The 20,870-nt window shown below is 46.9% G+C and overlaps 1 protein-coding gene across 2 annotated transcripts in view; it reads right to left on the reverse strand.

Moving 5' to 3' along the window:
* Fam124a (family with sequence similarity 124 member A) overlaps positions 1–20,870 on the reverse strand; it is a 51,801-nt gene that overhangs the window by 10,978 nt on the left and 19,953 nt on the right. For both annotated transcript variants that reach the window (XM_050152366.1, XM_050152365.1), the window contains one exon: positions 14,255–14,988. In XM_050152366.1, coding sequence (XP_050008323.1) covers positions 14,255–14,988 — 734 coding nt within the window. The remainder of the gene's footprint in view (positions 1–14,254; positions 14,989–20,870) is intronic.

Here is a 20,870-nt window from a genome sequence, read left to right on the forward strand (position 1 = left end):
CTCTTTGGGGGCCCAGGCAGGGCATATGGAGCTCCTCGGGTGACCTTAATGTCCCGCCAGAGCTGTGACTTCTTTGACTTGCTGACAGCCCCTCCTGCCTCACCTTTTTTTCTTGTAAAGGTTCCAAACCTGTTTCTATGGCCACCGAAAGTACTGTTTTGAATGGCTACATGTTTTCGGGACTACACATGACCTTGTCAGAGCTGTAAGAACACTTCTGTTGATCTGCATGAAGTATTTGCAACTTGACAGCTCCAAAAGTTGGCTCCGGAACACTGAGACCCAGAGAGCAATGCAGAGGGGACCATGGTTTTCCTCCTTGTCTAGTCTCCAACTGTGGCGGTTCATTGATCAGTCACTGCTCGTTTTTTTTAAATTTATTTATTTATTAAACATTTCTGCCTCCTCCTTGCCACTGCCTCCCACTTCCCTCCCCCTCCCCTGATCAAGTCCTCCTCCTCATCAGCCCAAAGAGCAATCAGGGTTCCCTGACCTGTGGGAAGTCCAAGGACCACCCACCTCAATCCAGGTCTAGAAAGGTGAGCATCCAAACTGCCTAGGCTCCCACAAAGCCAGTACGTGCAGTAGGATCAAAAACCCATTGCCAGGGGCCGGAGAGATGGCTCAGTGGTTAAGAGCATTGCCTGCTCTTCCAAAGGTCCTGAGTTCAATTCCCGGCAACCACATGGTGGCTCACAACCATCTGTAATGAGGTCTGGTGCCCTCTTCTGGCCTGCAGACATACACACAGACAGAATATTGTATACATAACAAATAAATAAATATTTAAAAAAAAAAACAAAAAAACAAAAAAAAAAAAACCCATTGCCATTGTTCTTGGGGTCTCAGCAGTCCTCCTTGTCCGCTATGTTCAGCGAGTCCGGTTTTATCCCAGGCTTACTGCTCTGTTTTTATAAAAGTATTTTGGCTAAGTCACAGGGAACCCGTCTTCTTCATTCACCTGTCTGGAGAGTGATATGACAATGGGAATTTCATTGCCACACCCCCTCTGCCGTAACTTTATACCTTGTTCTTATCTATGAATCTGGTTTTACAACAAAAAGTACTTGTTGGCTCTGAGCCTCATCAGTTCCAACTATTTCTAGAGCTTTAGGAGTTTGTGGTTGTGATACCATCTGTTCATTCCCTTAAAACAGAGAGCTAGTGGATACATACACTTGCAGTGTGGATGCCAGGAACACCAAGACTGCTTACTTCAGAGGAGGTCAATGGGTTCTCACAGAACAAAGAACTCTCCCAGCCCAAGCTAGACTGAAATTCCAGTGGACTTCCTCAGAGCACAGGTAGCCATGGTTATTGGATAGATTGAAGAGTAAAGACAGACCTAATTTTCCCCATAAACCTGCTGGGAGAGAGTGCTGGCTATTGAACCCAGACTAATAACAGTGCCTCTATGCTACAGAATTGGGGTAAGCACCCCAAAATTTCCTGTCAACATGAGGTGCCCCAGGAGTGTGTCAGGAACTCCCACCATTCCACCCTACGGTCCTCTCCTGACCAGAAACCTGTGTGGGATTTCCTGGGTGGTAAACGGTAAAGAAAAACATTAAATAACAACTTGGAACTCTCATCCCTGAGGTGCTCATTCTTTAAGATGAAGATGCAGAAACAGAAGGACCTAGAGATGGAAGAACTCGATACTCAGAAAGGATGGTAATTCTCACCAAGGACAAGGTCAAACGCAAGCAGCTTTGTATGGCGCAAATGATGAATGCATTTTCAGTCGTGGTAATGCTCTGACATTTGGTAAGTTGTCATTTTTCTGAAGGCACATCAGCCATTTCTACCGCCTGAGAAGATGAAGGCTGGAAGACCAATCTGGGCCTGGGGTCCTCTAAGTGGAATTAGGACAATCCTGAAGTTGCAAATAACCTTCAAGGGGGTGTGGTGGATACCCACTCTTAGAGACTCACTTTGGGAACATGGTGAGTTAGAACAGGATGTGGGAGCTGTTCACTGATCCTAGTGATTGCGTTCCTAGACCTTCTCCAGGGCTGGGAACCAACCTTGGCTCTACCTGGACCAGTTCTAACTAGAATTTAAATTTATCTCTCATTTTCCAGAGTGAGGATTGATTTTAGATGATCAGTTCAGACTCTGGAGCATCAATGCAAGGGCTCTTGATCTGCGTACACACACACACACACACACACACACACACACACACACACACACACCGAACAAACAAACAAGCAAACAAAACACCCCTCAAAAACCCAAAGCTCCTTTTAATAGCATTGTGGTTGCTGTGTGTTTGTGCATGTGTGCGTGTGTGTGCACATGCCATAGTACATGTGTGGAGAACAGTGGACAACTTCTCTCCTGCTATGTGGGTCCCAACATCATCATGCTTGGTAGCAAGTGCCTTTATCTGCTATCTGAGTTAGGGTTTCTATTCCCGTGAGGAGACACCATGAACATGACGACTCTTGATACAGAAGACATTTAATAGAGCTGGCTTACATTTTCAGAAGTTTAGTCCATTATCATCAGGGCGGGAAACATGGCAGTGTGCAGACAGCCACGGTGCTGGAGAAGAAGCTGAGAGTTCTACATCCTGATCCGGAGGCTTGAGCTTCTGAGACCTCAAAGCCCATCTCCTACCCCAACAAGGCCATGCCTTCTAAGTAGTGCCACTCTCTATGGGCCAAGTGTTCAAACACATGAGCCTATGGGGGCCATACCTATTCAAATCACCACATCTGCTAAGTCATCTTGCCAGCCCTCAGAAGCCACTTTTAAAGCTGAATATTCAGGGCAAGGAACATAGCTCGGGGCGGTGGTGGCGCAGGCCTTTAATCCCAGCACTCGGGAGGCGGAGGCAGGCGGATCTCTGTGAATTCGAGACCAGCCTGGTCTACAGAGCTGGTTCCAGGACAGGCTCCAAAGCCACAGAGAAACCCTGTCTCGAAAAAAAAAAAAAAAAAAAAAAAAAAAAAAGGAACATAGCTCGGTGGGTAGGGCATTTGCCTGGTGAGCATGAAGCCATGTGTTCACTCCCTAGCACCACAAAATAATGATGATCACGACATGGAGTTCTTTAGAGCTGTCAGTTTTTATTGGCTATGGGTCTACGTGTCGTATCTGCATGTGGTGGTCAGAGCAGGGCTTTATATGTCTTTCTTTATCCTTGAGACAGGTCCTCCAAGTAACCAGAAGCTTGCCCTTTGTGCTAGGTTGGCTGACCGGCAAGCTCTAGGAATCTACCAGTCTCTATCTGCCAATACTGGGGTTATAGACATATATGTAGCCATGCTTGGTTTTTTATGTGAGTGCTGGGATTCAAACTCACGTCTTCATGTTTGCACAGCAAGTGCTCTGAGCCCTCAGCCATCTCCCCAGCCCCCAAAGCTATCTATTTCCCTTGTAGTTGGTTTCAGTTCAATTTGCAAATCTTATTACATTATTAACAAATCTGCAAATGTTAGCAACGATTGCTTTAAAAGGTCCTTTTGAGGCTGAGTTAATTTCCTTTAACACATTATAAATGCATTGGATGCATTTATATATTTAGTGGATTGGCTTGGTTGTTTTTTTTTCTTCTTCTTAGAGATGTTGGCGATGGAGCCCAGGGCCTCACGGATGCTAGGTAAGCAGTCTTTTTACTCAACTTACCCCCAGCAGTCCGATTAACAAAATCTACAATCAAAATGCTTCAGTAACTTGTACGTTCAATCAACTAAACATTTAAACAAGTGATCATTATCCTCTTAAATGCTTTAATTTTATACATTGACTAAAATTTAACACATATGCTCCAACTTAAACGTTCATTTTTTCCCCCCTAGGGTTTGGACAGAGGGGCTTACACCATGATAGGCAAGGAACCTATGTTGATTGTAAATGACATTTTAAAATCAGAATAACAAGTTCTGGTTCCTGGTTTAAAGATTAAATTCTCTATGTGGTGGTCTGAATGAAAATGGCCCCCATAGAACTCATAGGGAGTGGCATTATTGGAGGTGCGGACTTGTTAGAGGAAGTAGGTCACTGTCAGACAGGCTTCGAGGTTTCAGAAGCTCAAACCTGACCTAGTGGTTCACTCTCTCTTCCTGCCACCTGCCGACCCAGATGTAGAACTCTCAGCTCCTTCTCGGCATCATGTCTGCCTGCATGCTGCCATGCTCCCTACCACAAGGATAATGGACTAAACCTCTAAAACTGTAAGCCAGCCCCAATTAAAAAGTTTTCCTTATTAAGAGTTACCATGGCCATGGTGTCTTTTCACAGCGATAGAAACCCTAACCAAGATACTCCAAAATTCACCAAGTTCTTAAAATAACCAAACAAAAATATTTCTTTTTCTTCTTTCTTTTCCCTCTTTCTTTCTTTTTTCTTTCTTTCTTTCTTTTTTTCTTTCTTTTTGGTTTTTAGAGACAGGGCTTCTCTGTAGTTTTGGAGCCTGTCCTGGAACTCTTGTAGACCAGGCTGGCCTTGAACTCACAGAGATCCACCGGCCTCTACCTCCCTAGTGCTGGGATTTAAGGTGCGTGCCACCACTGCCCGGCTTCAAAAATATTTTTCAAATTACCATAAAAATGCCAATACTGTGAGTTTAAATCATCAGTCTTAATTCTAAATATCCTGTGGTCAGGCTAGAGTTCACCAGGTGTATTCCTGTTCCATTCCAAGCAGTTTGGGATGCTTTTCTAGCTGACTGAGCTTGGGAGGTGTCCCAACAAGGAGGGACAAGGATCTCTCTTACGGCTGCTGTAACTGGGAGTCCCCCAACTTAGGTAGCCCATCTCCTTGACCTTACATAGGTATCTAATTCCACCCTCTTCAGACTCTGCAACCCTCATGGCCAATTCCCACCACTCCTTATCTCTGTTTCTCTTCTGATACTTACATACTTGACTGAATTTTGTACCTCTCAAAACTTCATTGCCTTTACAGCCCTCTGGCCACTGGGTGCTCTTGGGTTTGTGGGAGAAGAAGGAGGCATTGAATTTAGAAGATTTAGACATTCAGAATGTTCCACTCAGGTGCAGTACTAAAGGCATGGTTTGACCCCATTTTCTCATGTGAAAGATTAGATCCCTTCTTTTAAGAACATTGGGAGGTTGTAAAATTGTCTTTAATAGCGACCAAGTTCTGGAAACTTTCTCTTTGTCCTTAATAATATTTCTTCAACTGTTTGAATCCTTCCTCTTTGTGTGTGTGGGGCGGAGGGTATATTTTACCTTACTGTTTTATAATAAATCATGAAGGGAAGTCAGGGCAGGAACCTGGAGGTAGAAGCTGAAGCAGAGGCCATGGAAGAATATGGCTTACTGGCTTTCTCTGTTTACTTTCTTATACACCCCACGACCACCTTCCCAGCGATAGCTCCACCCACAGTGGGCTGGGTTCCTCCAAATCAATCATTAATTAAGAAAATGTCCTAAAAGCTTACCTAAAGCTACTTTGATGGGGAAATTTTCTCAGTTGAGGTTCCCGTGTTTTAGAAGACTCCAGCTTCTGTCAAGTTGACACAAAGCTAACCAGTGCAGCAGGGAATTGGGCAAACCAGAACAAGGGCTATGTCTAAATCAAAGTCCATTAGACTCCCTTGATGGGCTCACAAGAGCGTCCATCTGCTTGTGGGCCCCACTGTTCTTGGTTTACAAGGCTGGACTCAGCAGAGATGAACCCAGAATCTGTTTTTAGCCACTTTGATAGCTCTTAAGATAGTTAGAGGGACACTGTGATGTCCCTCCCAGATGGCTGCTACAGACGAAGAGAGAGAAGACAGTGTCATTTTGTTGTTGTTGTTGTTGTTGTTTTGTTTTTAGGTTAAAAACGATAGTGGGCCCAGGTAGGTACTGCAGTGTTGAAGTAAGCTCAGGTCTGTAGTATTATATCTAGGCAGCATTTCTCTTATCAATAAGAAAAATCATAGGCCAGGCAGTGGTGGCACATGCCTTTAATTCCAGCACTTGGCAGAACTCAGGGAGTTCGAGTTCAACCTGGTCTACAAAGAGAGTTCAGGACAGTCAAGACTGTTACACAGAGAAACTCTGTCTCGAAAAACCAAAAGAGAAAAATCATTAGTAAGACATAGTTGTCTAATAGTTGTCTAGATGACATCTTTTATAGACTGGTGTCTAATATCTGGGGAGTGCAGTCCATTGGACTATTAAAAAATACACTAATCATTTTAGTCTTTGTCCATATTTTCCTGCTTGATGTTTAAGACCAGTAGGTGGCCATTAACTAACTTTGTTTTGTGAGGCAAGATCTATGTCCCCTGGCTGTCCTGGAACTCTCTATGTAGACCAGGCTGTCCTTGAACTCAATGAGATCCACCTGCTTCTGCCTTTAGACTGTTGGGATTAAAGGCACGTGCCACTGATTCTGGATGGCCACTGTTTTTCCTGCAAAGGCCAGTTTAGGATCAGGTTCTCAGTGGCCACTTGGGTTTGGGAGGGACCTTTGGCTCCTCTGAACCTCCTTTTGCTATCTGTTCCCTGCATGTGGAGAAAACTCAAGGGCCTTGCTTGACCATGGTTCTGCTTGGAAGCACTGAGAACACATTCTTCTGTCTTGACCCTCTGCTTATAGACCTGACACTGGATAGAATCACCAGGTGGGGTCTCCTTGGCTCTCCTTTGCAGCGCCCCAGACACAGGACACTTGAGATGTGCTATAGTCCCCTGGGACCTCACTGAGTCCCTCCTTCTGAATTCCTCTGACACATCAGCACAGCCTCCAGTTATGGCTGTGGACCACAGAGAAGATTACCTATTCCAGTCTGGGTACTTGTCTCTTCTGTGCAATAGTTAGAGAAAGCTTGGGCCAAACAAACATTTTCAACTAAACTTGATTAAGCATATGTTTCCTGTGGGATGATCTTTCTGTGTGCTGCGAATATTCCTCTTGTTGGCTAATAACAAAAGCTGTTTGACCATTAGCCAGGCAGGATAAGGTTAGGCGGAACAATCAAGCTGAGAACTCAGAGGAGGAGGGGCAGAGCTGGGAGAGAAGCCAACCAGCTGCTGAACAAGCAGGACATGTAGAAGATGAGGTAACAAGCCACGTGGCAAAACAAAGGTAGAAATATGGGTTACTTTAAATGTAAGAGTTAACTACTAATAAGCCTGAGCTACTGGTTGGGCATTAATAATTAATATAAGCCTCTGAGTGATTATTTGGAAGTGGCTATGGGATGGGGCAGGACAGAGAAACCTCCATTTACATATGTTTTTGTCTCAACAAGAAACAACCACCAGTAGCTCCACTGATTTGAGCATAGGTTTGACATCAGTACATTGGACTTTGACTTTAGAAATTTTAATACCATCTACATCAGCTCCAGGTCTAATGAGAGCTTTGGCTTACTCAGACTTCTGTAACTTGCCTGTGTTTTCTCTATGTACAAACCCACTTTTGCTAAAATCATTTACTTTTTTTTTCCCTTAACACCAGAGGGCACAGTGACATTAACAGATGCATTTATCACCAGCTGTGAGTCCTCCCCGGGGAGTGGAGAAGACTAGGCATTGTCTATACCCTCTCATGAGGTCCCAATGACAAGCCTAGGTTTGATTTCACCCTGGGGAACCAACAAGCTCACTGGGCTTACTTCTAGAACAGGGGCAAAAGGTTACTGCAGAAGCCTGAGGGACCCCAAAGCAGCTGCACCAGAAAGTCTTTACCCAGCGTGAATGGCGGCGTCCTCACAGACATGGTGGATTCCCTGCTCCCTAGCCTATGTATTCTAACTGCTCCCCAAACCACAAGGCCGTGTGTAATTAGGGCACAATTACATACAACCGGCTAAGAAGAGCGGCTGGATACTGAGGTGGGATAATGACCCTCCCCAAACTATCATTTTATAAAGGAGCATCGACAGTCAGGACGTCCAGCTGTGGAGACCTTCTGCAAGCTGATACAGCTGAGGCAGAAGATGGCAGTTTGGCTCAGGGCAGTGGTTTTCAACCTTCCTAGTGCTGTGACCCCTTAGTACAGTTCCTCCTGTTGTGGTGACCCCCAACTGTAAAACTTCGTTGCTACTTCGTGGCTGTAATTTTGCTATTGTTATGAATCACAATGTAAATATCTGATATGCTACTCTCAAAAGGCCGCTGCCCACAGGATGAGAATCACCAGCTTAGAAGCTAGGGCTGTGCCATGTCAACTTAATAAAAGAAAAATGAGCCAAAACTAAACACATAGGATAATGTAGTAAGTTAATGTTATCTGTACACGTGCGTGCCTTTAGACTATGAGGCTGGGGAAGTTCCCAGGTAAACTTTATGGGCTTTCTAACTTTATATAGCAATGTAGAGTCATTTACCTAATTGTGCTTTGGGCTTTGAAGGGAGTCTAAGTAGCGGGTAGAAAGAAGCAGCAGAATAATAACAAAAATCATTAGACTGATGTTTGTAACATCCTGCAGAACTCAACCTAGAAAACACCGTGAAAACTGTGGTGTGGAGTTACTATAGAGATATTTGTTGTAGGAAGAGGGTCCTCTCTCCCCTCCCCATGAGTGTGCATTCCAGCAGTTGGTTTTACTGTAGACATCTCCATTCCATGAGATAAATGATAACCTCTGTTGGAAATAATTTCTCCCTTTGGTGTTCTTGGAGCATAGTGTCTTCATTCTTGGGATGTTTGGTTAGTCTTTTTTTTTTTTTTTTACTTTTTTAAAAGCATTTTTAACAATATTTTTTGTGGTTTATTTAACTTTATTTTATGTGCATTGGTGTGAAGGTGTCAGATCCCCTACAACTGGATCTTCAGACAGTTGTGAGCTGCCATGTGGGTGCTGGGAATTGAACCCGGGTCCTCTGGAAGAACAGTCGGTGCTCTTAACCACTGAGCCATATCTCCAGCCCCTTGGTTAGTCTCCTTTATCTCTGTCTCTAACTCTTGTTCCAGAAGATCGGATGCCCTTCCCTGGCATCTGTGGGCACTTACATATGGGGTTCACAGGCATGAATCCAGGGAAAGCATCCAAACACACAAAAATACATAAAATTTAAAAAAAAAATTAAAAATAACCCTTGACTTTTCAGGGTCATCTCTGATATCTTTACATGGTACAAGGTCCTGGGTGGGTGGCAGACAGTGCACATGGCTTCTCTGAGGACCAGGCCAACAGAAGTATTTGCTTTCACTGAAATCTAGCTGAGACCTTCCCTGACTGGATTTGGATGACTAGGTTGGAAGCCTGTACCCTATAGTCATTTTTTAATGTGTCTGCATGTGGAGGCAAACACTTTGTAAAATTTAGTAAGAAGTTCCATTCCTTTTATAAAGAGATCAGGACAATACAGTATATTGCTCTTTGTCCACAGAGGCTGCCTTTTAACCTGCAGTGTCCAGGCCAGGCCGGTGTGTATTTTTTTTTTAAATGCTCGCCATCCCTCCTCTCTTACAGATGGTTCTCTAGAAGGATGGAGATCAGCACTGAGTTTTGTCTACGAAAATTAAGGGCACTCCCTCTTTGGCTATCAAGAACAAACACCCTATACACACAAGGAAGAAGGGAGAATTCCTTTATTTGAGGTTAAACCACACCTGCACTGAGCATTGTGTTTTGAATGTGAAATGTCCCGGCAGGCTGATGTGTTTGCACACTTGGTCCCCAGCCGATGACACTGTTTGTGATGGCTACAAAATGTTTAGGAGGTACGGCCTCTTTGGATGAAGTGGGTCACTGGGCGTGGATTTTGAGGTCAAGACCCTTACTTCCTTTCTGTTCATTCTCTGCATTCTGACTGCGGAGGCAATGTCACCAGCCACTTCTTGATTTTGTCACCCCACCATGGAGGACTGTATCCCCTTGAACTGTAAGAATAAACCCTTCCTCCTCTACAAGTCATTGACAAAAGCAGCCCATACACTGAGGGGACACCTACAGCTGTGAGATCGCAGCTCCGGGATATGTGAAGCTACAGGTCTATAGGAGATCTTGTCTTACAATTCTCCAGCCTCTTCTCTGCAGGTCAGAGCCATTCCCTCCGCTCAAAGTGGGACACTTTTCCCTCTTTGCTGGAAAATGCAGCTGCTGCCTCAGCCCAAGGTTTACATGTGGGGTTTTCAGCCACCAGAAAGGAGAGTAACTTTTCTTTCCAAATTTTAGTTCCAAATGTCTATATGATGCCAGGCGCACAGGTATCCGGAACACACCAGCTGATGGTAGGTACATCTCTATAGCCAAGGAGGCTGGATTAGATCAGTCTAACACAACACAGAAGTTATAGTCAAAGAGGCTGGACTGGGTCAGCCCAACATGGTACATCAGCTACAGCCAGGGATGTCAGACTGGGTCGGTTCAACACTATAGGTTAGCTACAGCCAAGGAGGCTGGACTGGGTCAACCCAACATAATACATCAGCTATAGCTGTGAATGGTAGAGGGGTTTTCAGCCAAGGTCTGTTGGGGAGGAGGGATATCTCGGCAAAACATAGAACTGCCCAGCCCCTGCCACAAAAGGGGCGGCCTCACCTTTTTCAATCCCCACTAAGTGCCTCCGTAGAAGCAGTTTCTTATAAACAGCTAAGTTCTACTTCCGTTACATGAACACCACCCATTCAGAGAAGGAGAACGCTGAAGCTATCTTGTTTACATGGAATTTATATAACAAGAAACGCGTGCAACTTCACACTTAGAAAGTCACAGGGAATAAACAGCAACTCATGATGACTAAATGCAGCCTGGCCGTGAAGCTCCAGGTATTTTCTTTGCTTTTCAGGAAATTCTTCTCCTTTGTAGCAGTCTAAGCAGTTACAGATTGACTCAGCTTCCACAACAAAAATGGTTTCAGCTAAGCAATAAATACAGTAGGTTCAGACAAAAAGGACCTACGTTTTGGAATTTTCAAAAGACTGTATTTTGTATAATAAATGTATACTATGCACAGACAGAAAATGAATTTGAAAAATGAATATGGGCATTTCATGCTGAAGGATGGTTGTATGTGTTTCCCAAGTTTTTGGCATATGTCAGCAGGAAATCTTGGTGTACACAGGACAGTTCTTGCTTGACTAGTGTTAACTGAGAACTTTTAGACTCTGATGGATCAATAAACACTGCTTTTATGAATAGATTCAACCTCATAATGGAACTTTTAGAAGATAAGTAGAATCTTTCCCCCCAGTACCTCCTAACATACTCTATAATTTTTATTATATTTCCTTCTTTCTGTTTGTTTTCTGCTTCCACTGTGCCCATGATCGCCTCTCTCAGGGAAGGCAGTCTCAGGACTCTGCCTCGAAGCTCATTTGGACAGGCAGCAACTCTTGGTGGCAGGATGTCTTGCTTTTTAAATCTTAGAAACATTTATTCTTGTTTGTATGAGAATGTGTTTGCACATGGATAGGTACACGGGTGTGAAGATGCCCTCAGAAGTCAGAGGTGTTGGACTCACAGGAGCTGGACTTACAAGTTGTTATGAACCACCCGGTGTGGACGCTAAGAGCCAAACTGGTGGTCCTTCGTAAGAGCAGCAAGGCCTCATAACCACTGAGCCACATCAACATTCCTCTCTACTTCAGATTCTTCTGTACCTAGTTGCTGTTACTCTTCTTGCTAAGTATGTATGTTGATTGTCATGTCTTTTTAAAACTGTGACATCTACTTATGAGTACACAGAAGGGAAGACATTGTAGCCATTCTGAACCTTGTTTTGATACCTTCCCTTCTGGAGTAATATAGAGCTTCAGGGAGGGGCTGAGTTATTTACAGCAGAAACAAAAAAAGAAAATATTCTCGTCTCCTCTAGAAGACTGGTAAAAGGAGGAAGAGGCTCCTATACACAGAGTCTGGACAAGGTGGAGGGAAGAAGGAAAAAGCGACCTCAATCTGAACAAGGCAACTGAAAAATGATGCAATCGAGACTTTCCAGTATATAACTATATCCACAGAACAAACGTTTTATCTTAAAAAGTATATTTGAAGAGTTTTAGGGAACTGTAGTGGCTAATTTTGGTTGTCAACTTGATTGGATTAAGGCCTGGAGGTGCCTGTGAGAACATTTCTAGAGAGATTTGACCGAGGAGGGAAGACTCACGCTGAATGTGGTGGCACCGTTGTCTGTGACGGGGTCCCATGCTAAAGAAAAAGAGGACAAGGAGAAAGCCACCTGAGCACCGGCGTTCACTTCTTGGTGCTTTCTGATCTGCTGAGGTGTGAGCAGGCAGGAGCCACAGCTTCAAGCTCCCCGCTGCCAGGCCCTTCCTGACATAGTCCTCTCACACCGCGGGTCAAACGAGTCCTCCCTTAAGCTGCTCTGTTACAGCAACGAGAAAAGTAACTAATGTAGGAATAGTTGGTGCCAACCGAGCAAACAAACAAACAAACTGTGCACAAGAGGTATTTTCTTCAGTGTCCTTCCCCTTGTGGCCTGCATATCTTACTTCTGTTGAAGACTGAAATATCTATTTTTACTTCGGAAAGTAACTTAAAGAGATGGACAGTGTGTACCTTGTTTTAGAGCGGGAGGCTGTTCTCTCTACCAAAACAGGTCAACAGCGACCATTCTCCAAAACTGGGAGGGGCTTCTGCCTGTGGTAGTAACATTCTGCTGCTAACCTGACTTAGAGAGAACTTCTGCATTCCTAAGTCCCAAGGTAAGAATCTCTTCTCTTTTAGCAATTCCTCCTCTTCGAAGCCTGCACTGATAAGATTTTATAGTCGCTAACCCATGTAGATCACCTTTGACATCTCCTTTCAGTGTTTCCTTTGAGTCAGAGCCCAGGCTGAGCTTTCTACCCTGTTCTTTCATTTATACTATTAGAAGGCTCCAGAGAGGACAATTCATGACTCTGGAGAGGAAGTGATCTCTTCAGCAGCCATTTCTCTTTTTAGTACAAATACAATCCTTTGCGTTTGGTTAACTTTTACTAGTGCAACTGTCATACTTTGCACAACTGGCAGTCTTCAGATGCAGAACTGTTTTTCATGCATTTCAAGGCAGATTAGAGAGCAAAGGTTAACTTTCTGTTATTCGATAACAGAGCCATATTCCTTGATTTCTTCAAAAGGAAGTCTGAAAATCAAGGAGCTCCTATAAATGACAGCCATCTCAAGGTGACCCTCTCCCTTGAGCAAGGTGCCTTGGATGTAGTTTGGGCCAGTTAAGATGTACCATTTCACCTCATTATGTGTGTGTGTGTGTGTGTGTGTGTGTGTGTGTGTGTGTGTGTGTAGAGGGGGGTTTAAAGTTTGGGTACTTAAAGTCAGTCCAAACGGTGAAACCTGTGATCCCAGCAGGCATAATTTATCCTCCAGGGTCACGGCGTCCCCGAATGGCTACTGGTTCTTTCTCTTCTGGTAGTCAAACATGAAAAGTGGGACCATAGAGGCTGAGGCCTTACTGGTGATGAGGACAGAGGCAGAGTCTGGCGCATGGAAGGAAGCGTTCTAACCCTGAGCTACATCTCCAACCCAAAGCAGTGCCGGCAAACAGCGCCCCCTTCTCTTGGGACTCACTGACCTGTCGACTCAGAAGGCCTGGCTTAGAAAGCTGAGGTCGGGTAAAGCCGGGGGTAGGGCGTTCTTTAACTTCCGTGTTCAGTTTTGAGTTTTAGACTGTAACGGCTTGTCTCTGATGAGTGTGGGACACACCATGCTGGGGTGCTGGACAAAGGAAGCTTGTGAGGTAAGCAGTCTGGAAAAGTTGGCGTCAATACAGGCTCGCTAAAAGGCACCCACGTGGTGGTGGGGGCTACATCAAAGGCATTGCCCACTCCTTCAAATGCTGACAAGGGGCCACGGTCCAATACTGATCTTAACAACCTCCCGTGGTAGCAATTGTGGAAAGTGGAGGGTGGGGGCAGCAGAAAGAAATCTGAAATCTTCTCTATAGACTCAGAACAATTTTCAAACCCCGGGGCTTCTGGTGTAGGAGCGGAAAACCTCCCCAGGTGTGAAAGATCGGATTTAGCGCTCTTTATCAGCAAGTTCCCCAGGTGAGAAACCTGTGTCTTTCCACCCCAGAGAGCTGTGAGTGTCAGGAGGGCTCAACCTTGAGTGACACCTGGAAGAACTGCGCATGCGTCTGTAGAGGCCCGGCCGGCTCGCTGCAGGGACGCTAAAGAAACCAGAGGCAGAGATCTTTCCACCTCTGCTCTCCCTTAGAAGAGTATGGGATGCCCCATCCTGGTCTAGGATGGACAAGGCCCTTGTACTCTTCTTTGCCCTAACTCATGGCTCTGTAACATCTACATGGCTTCCTGGCACAACAGACCCGCAGACAGACAGACAGACAGACAGACGACAGATGTCAGACGACCTCTGTACCTGCAGAAGGATCTTGTTGCCATCGTGGTCCTCAGTCTGCCAGCGCCCCTCGCTGATGGGGCTGCAGGGGTTGGGAAGGAGGGGTACCAGCTGCCCAATGTCCTTCACTCGGAACTCCAGCACAGAGGAGTCGGTGGGCACCGGGTTCTGGTCGCGGGGCAGTCTTTTCAAGGAGAACTGAATGTCCACATCCAGGTTGGAGAAGATGGGGAAGATGCAGAAGTCCGCTTTCCGCTGGCTGGGGCTCCGGCGTAGGATCAGCTCATAGAAGCGGAGGCTGTCTGCATAGCTATCGTGGCGGCAGTAGATGGTGAAGCGCACAATCTCCTTCCCATAGTGCACCGGCCGGATGGCCCACAGAGGGGTCCCGGGAGCCAGAGTGAAGAAGTCCTGGCTGCAGGGCAGGTAGGGTAGAAAGCGGCCGTGCACACGTTCTGTGTGGTGATGGCGCCAGGGCGGCTGTTGCAGCACCCGGTGCACCTGCAGGATCTGCTCCTCTCCATACGCTTCCTGCAGGAACAGCACCACGGCCAGCGCCGGCTGAGCACTCTTGGGGGACTTCCGTCTTCGCCTGCTTGTGCGCCGCTCAGACACTCGGAACAGGGGGAGGTCAGGGTGAACCCACGCCAAAACCTTGTCGATGGCCTCCTGAAGTGGCTGGGATGCCCCTGGGTCTGCGATGATGTGGATGCTCACCAGGAAAGGGTCCTGTGTCTCCTCCACAGAAAGCTCACCTGGGAGCACACAGGAATGAATGGATGGATGAGTGGATGGGTGGGCAGACAGATGGACGGACAGACAGATGGATGGGTGGGAAGATGGATGGATAGGTGGGCCAATGGTTGAGTGGATGGATGAGTGGGTGGGTGGATAAATGGGCGTGTGAGCGGATAGATAAATGGGTACATGAATGAACAGACAGGTGGATGAGCAGATGGAGGTGTGGATGAGTGAGTGGCTGGATGGCTGAGTGTATGAAGTGATAATTATTCTGTTAAACAGTAAATATATATTGCCTTAACAAGAAGAGAAGCAAAATTCCAACTGAATGGAATCCATGATCTTAGATTTTGTGATTCCCATGTTCAAGAGAGGAAAAAAGGGCTGTTGTTTTATCTTGGACAGTGTCAGAAAAACCTTGGTTCCATCCAGCAGGTTGCATAGTTTCTTCTAGATGGGGGACGTCAAGCCTCTTGACTCAGAAAGCCCTAGTGGGCCCAGGAGCCCCTTACACATGTGCCTGTTGTTGCAGGGCTCTAACAATGTGGGATCACAGCCTGTCTCAACTCTGCTATCTGTCTTGAGAACAGCTGAGTTCGCTGTCCCCATTCTCTCACCCTCCCATTATTCGAGCAGCTAACATCTGCTAGGGAGTCGGTAGGGAGACAAGGAGGACTCGAGGGGTTGAGAAGACTCTGAGCAAACAGAGCTCCCTTAGAGGCATGCGATCTACAACCGGTGTCACCTCAGGCTGCGGCCTTCTAAAGAACCATTCCCATGGATGAGAATGTAATGATTTAGATGGGAATTGCAGATATAAAAATGTATATTCAATGTGATATGTGTCTCTGATGAATGAAATAGAATTGCATCATGGGGTGGGAGTCAACAAGAAGTTAGGGCTACCTACAGAAAATACAACCACTGGAATCTTCCTGAACTTCATATATAAATATAAATATATATACACACATATATGTGTATATGTGTGTGTGTGTGTGTGTGTGTGTGTGTGTGTGGTGAAGTCTAGGGGACAGTCTGCATGCTGGAGAGTCGGTTCTCCCGTTCTACCATACAGGTCCAAGGAATCATATGCTGTGCTATGAGTTTGGCACCGAGTGGGCAAGGAGCACCCAGTATGTGTGGGATGGGGCATTCACTCTAGCCTGCAGCCAAGACATTCAGCACATGGCTCACCCTCACTGGAAGAACTGGAACTGTGCTGTTGGAGATATAGAAAGGACCATTCAGAGATGAGCACAAAACCCTGGGGTTGTGGTTAGGAGCCAGGTAAAGAGGCAAGGCAGGTATGCTCAGGCAAAGCTACTTCGCTACACCCAGAATTCCACAGATCTTGAATGGGTCAATCACCCTTCCTGAGTCCCCAGGCAGATACCTCTGTGGTGGTTTGAAGAATGGCCCCATAGGCTCATATGTTTGGATGCTTGGTTCCCAGCTGGTGGAACTGGTTGGGAAGAATTAGGAGGTGTGTCCTTGGGAGGAGGTGTGTCACTGGGGGTGAGTTTGAGGTTTCAAAGCTTAAGCCCAATCCCAGTTTGTCGGCTTTCTCTCTCCCCCCTTCTAGTCCCCCTTCCTGTGCTTGTGTCAGACTAAGCTCTCAGCTACTGCTCCAGTGCCATGCCTGCCTGCTGGCTGCCATGCTTCTAACTATGACGATCATGATAATGAGCCCTCTAGAACTGAGAGCCCCCCAAGTAAATGCTTTCTTTTATAAGTTGCCTTGGCTACGGTGTTATGGCAACAGGAAAGTAAGAAAGTTTTAACCTGGCAATATGTTGCACCGGGGTGAGGCAGTTTGCTGGCAAAAGTGGTGTGTGCCCAGTTCAGAAACCATCCCTGAGAAAGAGGCTTGGCCATAAGAATGGACTGTGTGCCTTAGCTTAAATGAGATGGATCTTAGTCACGTGAATGTGCCATGTGCGCTTTACCTGTATGGGATTGCTCTCAGGTGAATCCAGACATCTCTTGACCAAGTGTGAGAGAGATGGAGTGGAATAGGCAGATTTATCTGGAATCCAGACCTGTCCCTACAATGTCACCCGGTGTGAGGCACAGAGTAAGCAGTGGCCTATGATGTCCAAGCAATGCAGTGCGATTTTAGAATGTTTTCTAGGAGAAAACACTCCACAGACTCTGGGAAGGGAAAGGGGCAGGGTTACCCTAGCTGAGCCCAGGCTAGACCAGACAAAGACAGATGGTAGGGGAGATCTGGCTCAGTCGGGGTTAGATTGCTGACCCGAGACACACGGGAAGTAACAAAGGGGTGAGGTGTCAGGACATGACAGTTGTGTAGCAGTACTGAAGATGCAGGTGGAACTGGGAGAAGTAAAAGAAGAGGTATATTGTCACAGGCTGCTTTGGAGGCACGAGGAGTAAGCACCCTTGGAGGCCATGGCCACAGAGCAGTACATACGAAGCAGAGAGTGGAGCCCTTTCATGTTTCTGGGATGCTTTGTGTAATTGAGAGGCAACTGATGTGTGTGTTTCCATTCAGAGCTGAATTATGAAGATCCATCGTGATGGCTCAGGGAGCACTCAGGGGGTTTTCTGGCCCGTTTTCCTGCCTAACTGGCTCCCTCCAGTTCATTTCACATTAGCACAGCCCGGGCAGCCAGCAGCTGCAGTGGAAGCAGGGAGGATGCAGCCAATCCCTTCCCCCAGCTGGAACTCTTCGAAAGAGGGTTCTGAGGCTCCCAAAATGTGCACTTCTGTCTCCTGGGGGTGGGGGGGGGGCGGTGAAACTCCTAACTCTAGAGACTTATGACATTTCTAATCACCAGTCTTCAACATGAATGGGCAAAGACAGAAAGATTTTGAACAAGACAATGATGAAGAAATTTGGTCAAGGAATTACAGCCGGTTTCCGTCAGGGAAACCAGAGTAGATGGAGCAGAAGGGACATTGGGAAAAGAAGCTGTCTGAGAAGTAAGGCGTCCCCTTTAAGATCCAGACCCCTCATAGGGTTCACACACACATCCAGAGGCCCTGAGTGATGAGTGAACCTGCAGGAGTTGTCTTTTAAAGATCCGAGCACTCGAGCTCATTCAGTGCCGGTACAACCCTTGAAGTGGCTGAGATCATTGCCTCCATTTTAGACAGCAGGAAATCAAGGCACAGAAGCTAGTTACCCACTAAGAGCAGCAGAGACGGAGACAGAACCCTCTCTCCAGCACAGGGGTCTGTGAGCCCCTGTCCCTCTCCTCTCTATTGCATTTGCTTCCCAGCAGGACGGTCAGCTGCCATTCTCACGCCCCCCTCCCCCGTCTGGCTTTGCTGCCCTACCTTCCCCTTTCCCTCTCAGTGGCCTCTTCCCAGCCACCACCTTCCTGTCCCTGATAATCATTTGCGTTCCTTTCCTCTGGCCCTGGATCTCCCTAGTCCAAGCATTAAGTGAAGCCACCTCCCTCTTGGCTCCTGCTGACGTTTTACACCTCAGTAAGGGCCTGGAGGCCAACACAAGCCAGAGCCACAGTGGGTGGTGCCTAGGAGATACTAACAGAACAGAGAGTTCAGGGAAGCCCGCAGGTGGGCAGGAGAGGCTGGGCATGAAGAAGCCAGAGGAGCAGGGGCTAAATTTCCCAAACACTCCAGAGTTGTCAGGGCCCTCAGCCTTATGCAACCTTCACATAAAGGTTTCCCAGAGAGCAGGCACAAAGGCGGAAGCCCGCATGTGTGTTTACAGCTCTGCAAAGGGCAGGCTGCCCAGCCCGGGAGAATGAGCTGGGCTGAAAAGCACTGCACTCAGCCCCTGAGTGCTGGCAAGCAGGATGCAGTGGAGCTCAAGCAGGAGGAAGACAAGGCCAGGGCCTGAGTCGCACTTGAGCTGTCTGAGCGTGGAGTCAGGAGAAGCTGAAGCCCTGCCCCCCCCCCCCCCCCAGCCCAGCTCCGAAGAACACTCAGCGACATAAGCCTGCTTGCTGGTGCTCACTGTGCGTGACCCTGACGCGGCTCTAACCTGTCATAGGGCACCTAGGGTTACACGTGCCTCTCTATGGCGCCGATCAGGAAACCGAGTATTTGAGGTGAAGGAGAGAAAATGAGAACAATTAATTGTCAGGGAAAGCCTCCAGACTTCCCCGGAGAAGCAGAGATGCAGCTGCGCCAGGATGTACGCCGCCTTTATCGTATCTGTTGCTTGTCTTTTCCAAGGACCCCATAGGGCACCTGCTTCTTCAGGGCAGAACGCAGCAGAAGCTACACCGCAAGGACTGCCTCAGATAGCGTGAGAGGCTCAAAGCTGCCACAGGGACAGGCTTGGCTTCCAAATAGCCCAAGTCTCCGAAGAGGGGAAGGAGGGCTCCTCTGGAGGTTACAGAATCAGCTCCAGTGGTAAGGAGAGCAGGGCTGAGGCCAGGCCTTCTATGAGAAAGGAAGTGTAGCCAACCCAAGCTTTCTATACTCCCTCCAACATTCTTCTGTCTTGTAGACGCCAGTTTTTTTGACTAACAAAATAGACAATAACAAACGTTTATTAAGGGCTTGTTATTTGTCAACAACTGTCCTAAAACCTTATCTGTGTGATCTCATTTGATGTTTGAAACAAAATGCCAGGGGTGTATCTTTCCTACTCGGTGGCTGAAATGATGAGTTGCTCCAGGTCCTTTGGCTAGAGGAGAGCCAGGGCCACCTGAACTCCAAGTCTCCCCAGTCACTATCTTTGTCCTAAGCCTTAGTTGGTTTCCTTGGCTAGAGGAGCTCTAGACCTGTTCTCCAGTGTCTTTAACTACTTTGGGAGTGCACAATCCTGTTATGAACCAGCCGATCACTTCATGTCGTACTTCTGTGCTATGAAGGAGTGGGCAGGGAACTAGGGCCTTTCTGCTTGTCAAGAGACTTTGGGATGCTAGACCACCACTTGGCTGTCTCTGTGCTTCTTGCACAGGGACCCTTACCACCTCGCTCCCCAAACCAGGGCCACACACCAGGCTTGTCTGCACGAGCTCCCAACATCTGGTTGCTGCTGCATTAGACCATCTTTCAGGACAGACTAGCAGTTTCCATAGCACCTACTTCCTGGTAGTGGGTGTGTCTAGCTGAATGCTAAGATCCAACCTTCCAAAGTGACCTTCTTAACTAATCTTAGCATATGACAAACTCAGATCTGCTTTCCTGGATGTTTGAACGACAGTTGATCTCGCTGTGATTGCATTCTCGGCTTGTCACTGACAAGTGGCAATTCGTTTATGTAGTCAAGGAATGCTTACTGAGCAGCTACTATGTGCTAGGTACTATATAATAGAGAGTAAGACAGATATTGCCTTCAGTGAGCCTATACTTGTGGGGGGGCAGGGGAAATATACAATAAATAACGGCATCCGCAGTGACAGCTACTTTACTTAGCAAACACGAGTTCTGTGTCCACATAGGAAGAGGTAACCAAGGCAGCAGCCAGAACTAGGTACTGTCAACTGAACCAACCACCCAGCACCCTTCCAGTGCCATAATGTCCACCAACGAATACTCTAGTGATCCGAGCTCGGGACTCTGAGTTAGAGCATTTTCAGCTGTCTTAGGAAACTCGCAGGAGAGTGAGTGAGTCTGTTTGGCCTCTTTAAAGCCTCACTTGGGTGACGAAGGGCTCCAGGAATGGATGTGACTGCCATGTCAACTAGATACATAGAACCCAGTAATAGAAAACATGGGTCAGATCTGCAATAAACTCAGCCAGGGCACAGACCGATGCTGAATTAACAACTGGCCAGAAGGCAGGAGGGACAGTTCCCAATGACAAGGAACACAAAATCCACAGAGGGCCACCCTCTTCCACTAAGCAGCATCGGAAAGGGGTACAAATTCCTTCCTGGGAGAGCCATTCCTCCAGAAGACAATGGCTAACCCGCTTTCTTTGCTTTTAGCCTGTTTTGAAAAGACAATT

Source organism: Alexandromys fortis, unplaced genomic scaffold (assembly GCF_014885135.2).
Source record: "Alexandromys fortis isolate MF-2015 unplaced genomic scaffold, M_Fortis_MF-2015_v1.1 scaffold_75, whole genome shotgun sequence".
NCBI classification, from domain to species: Eukaryota; Metazoa; Chordata; class Mammalia; order Rodentia; family Cricetidae; genus Alexandromys; species Alexandromys fortis.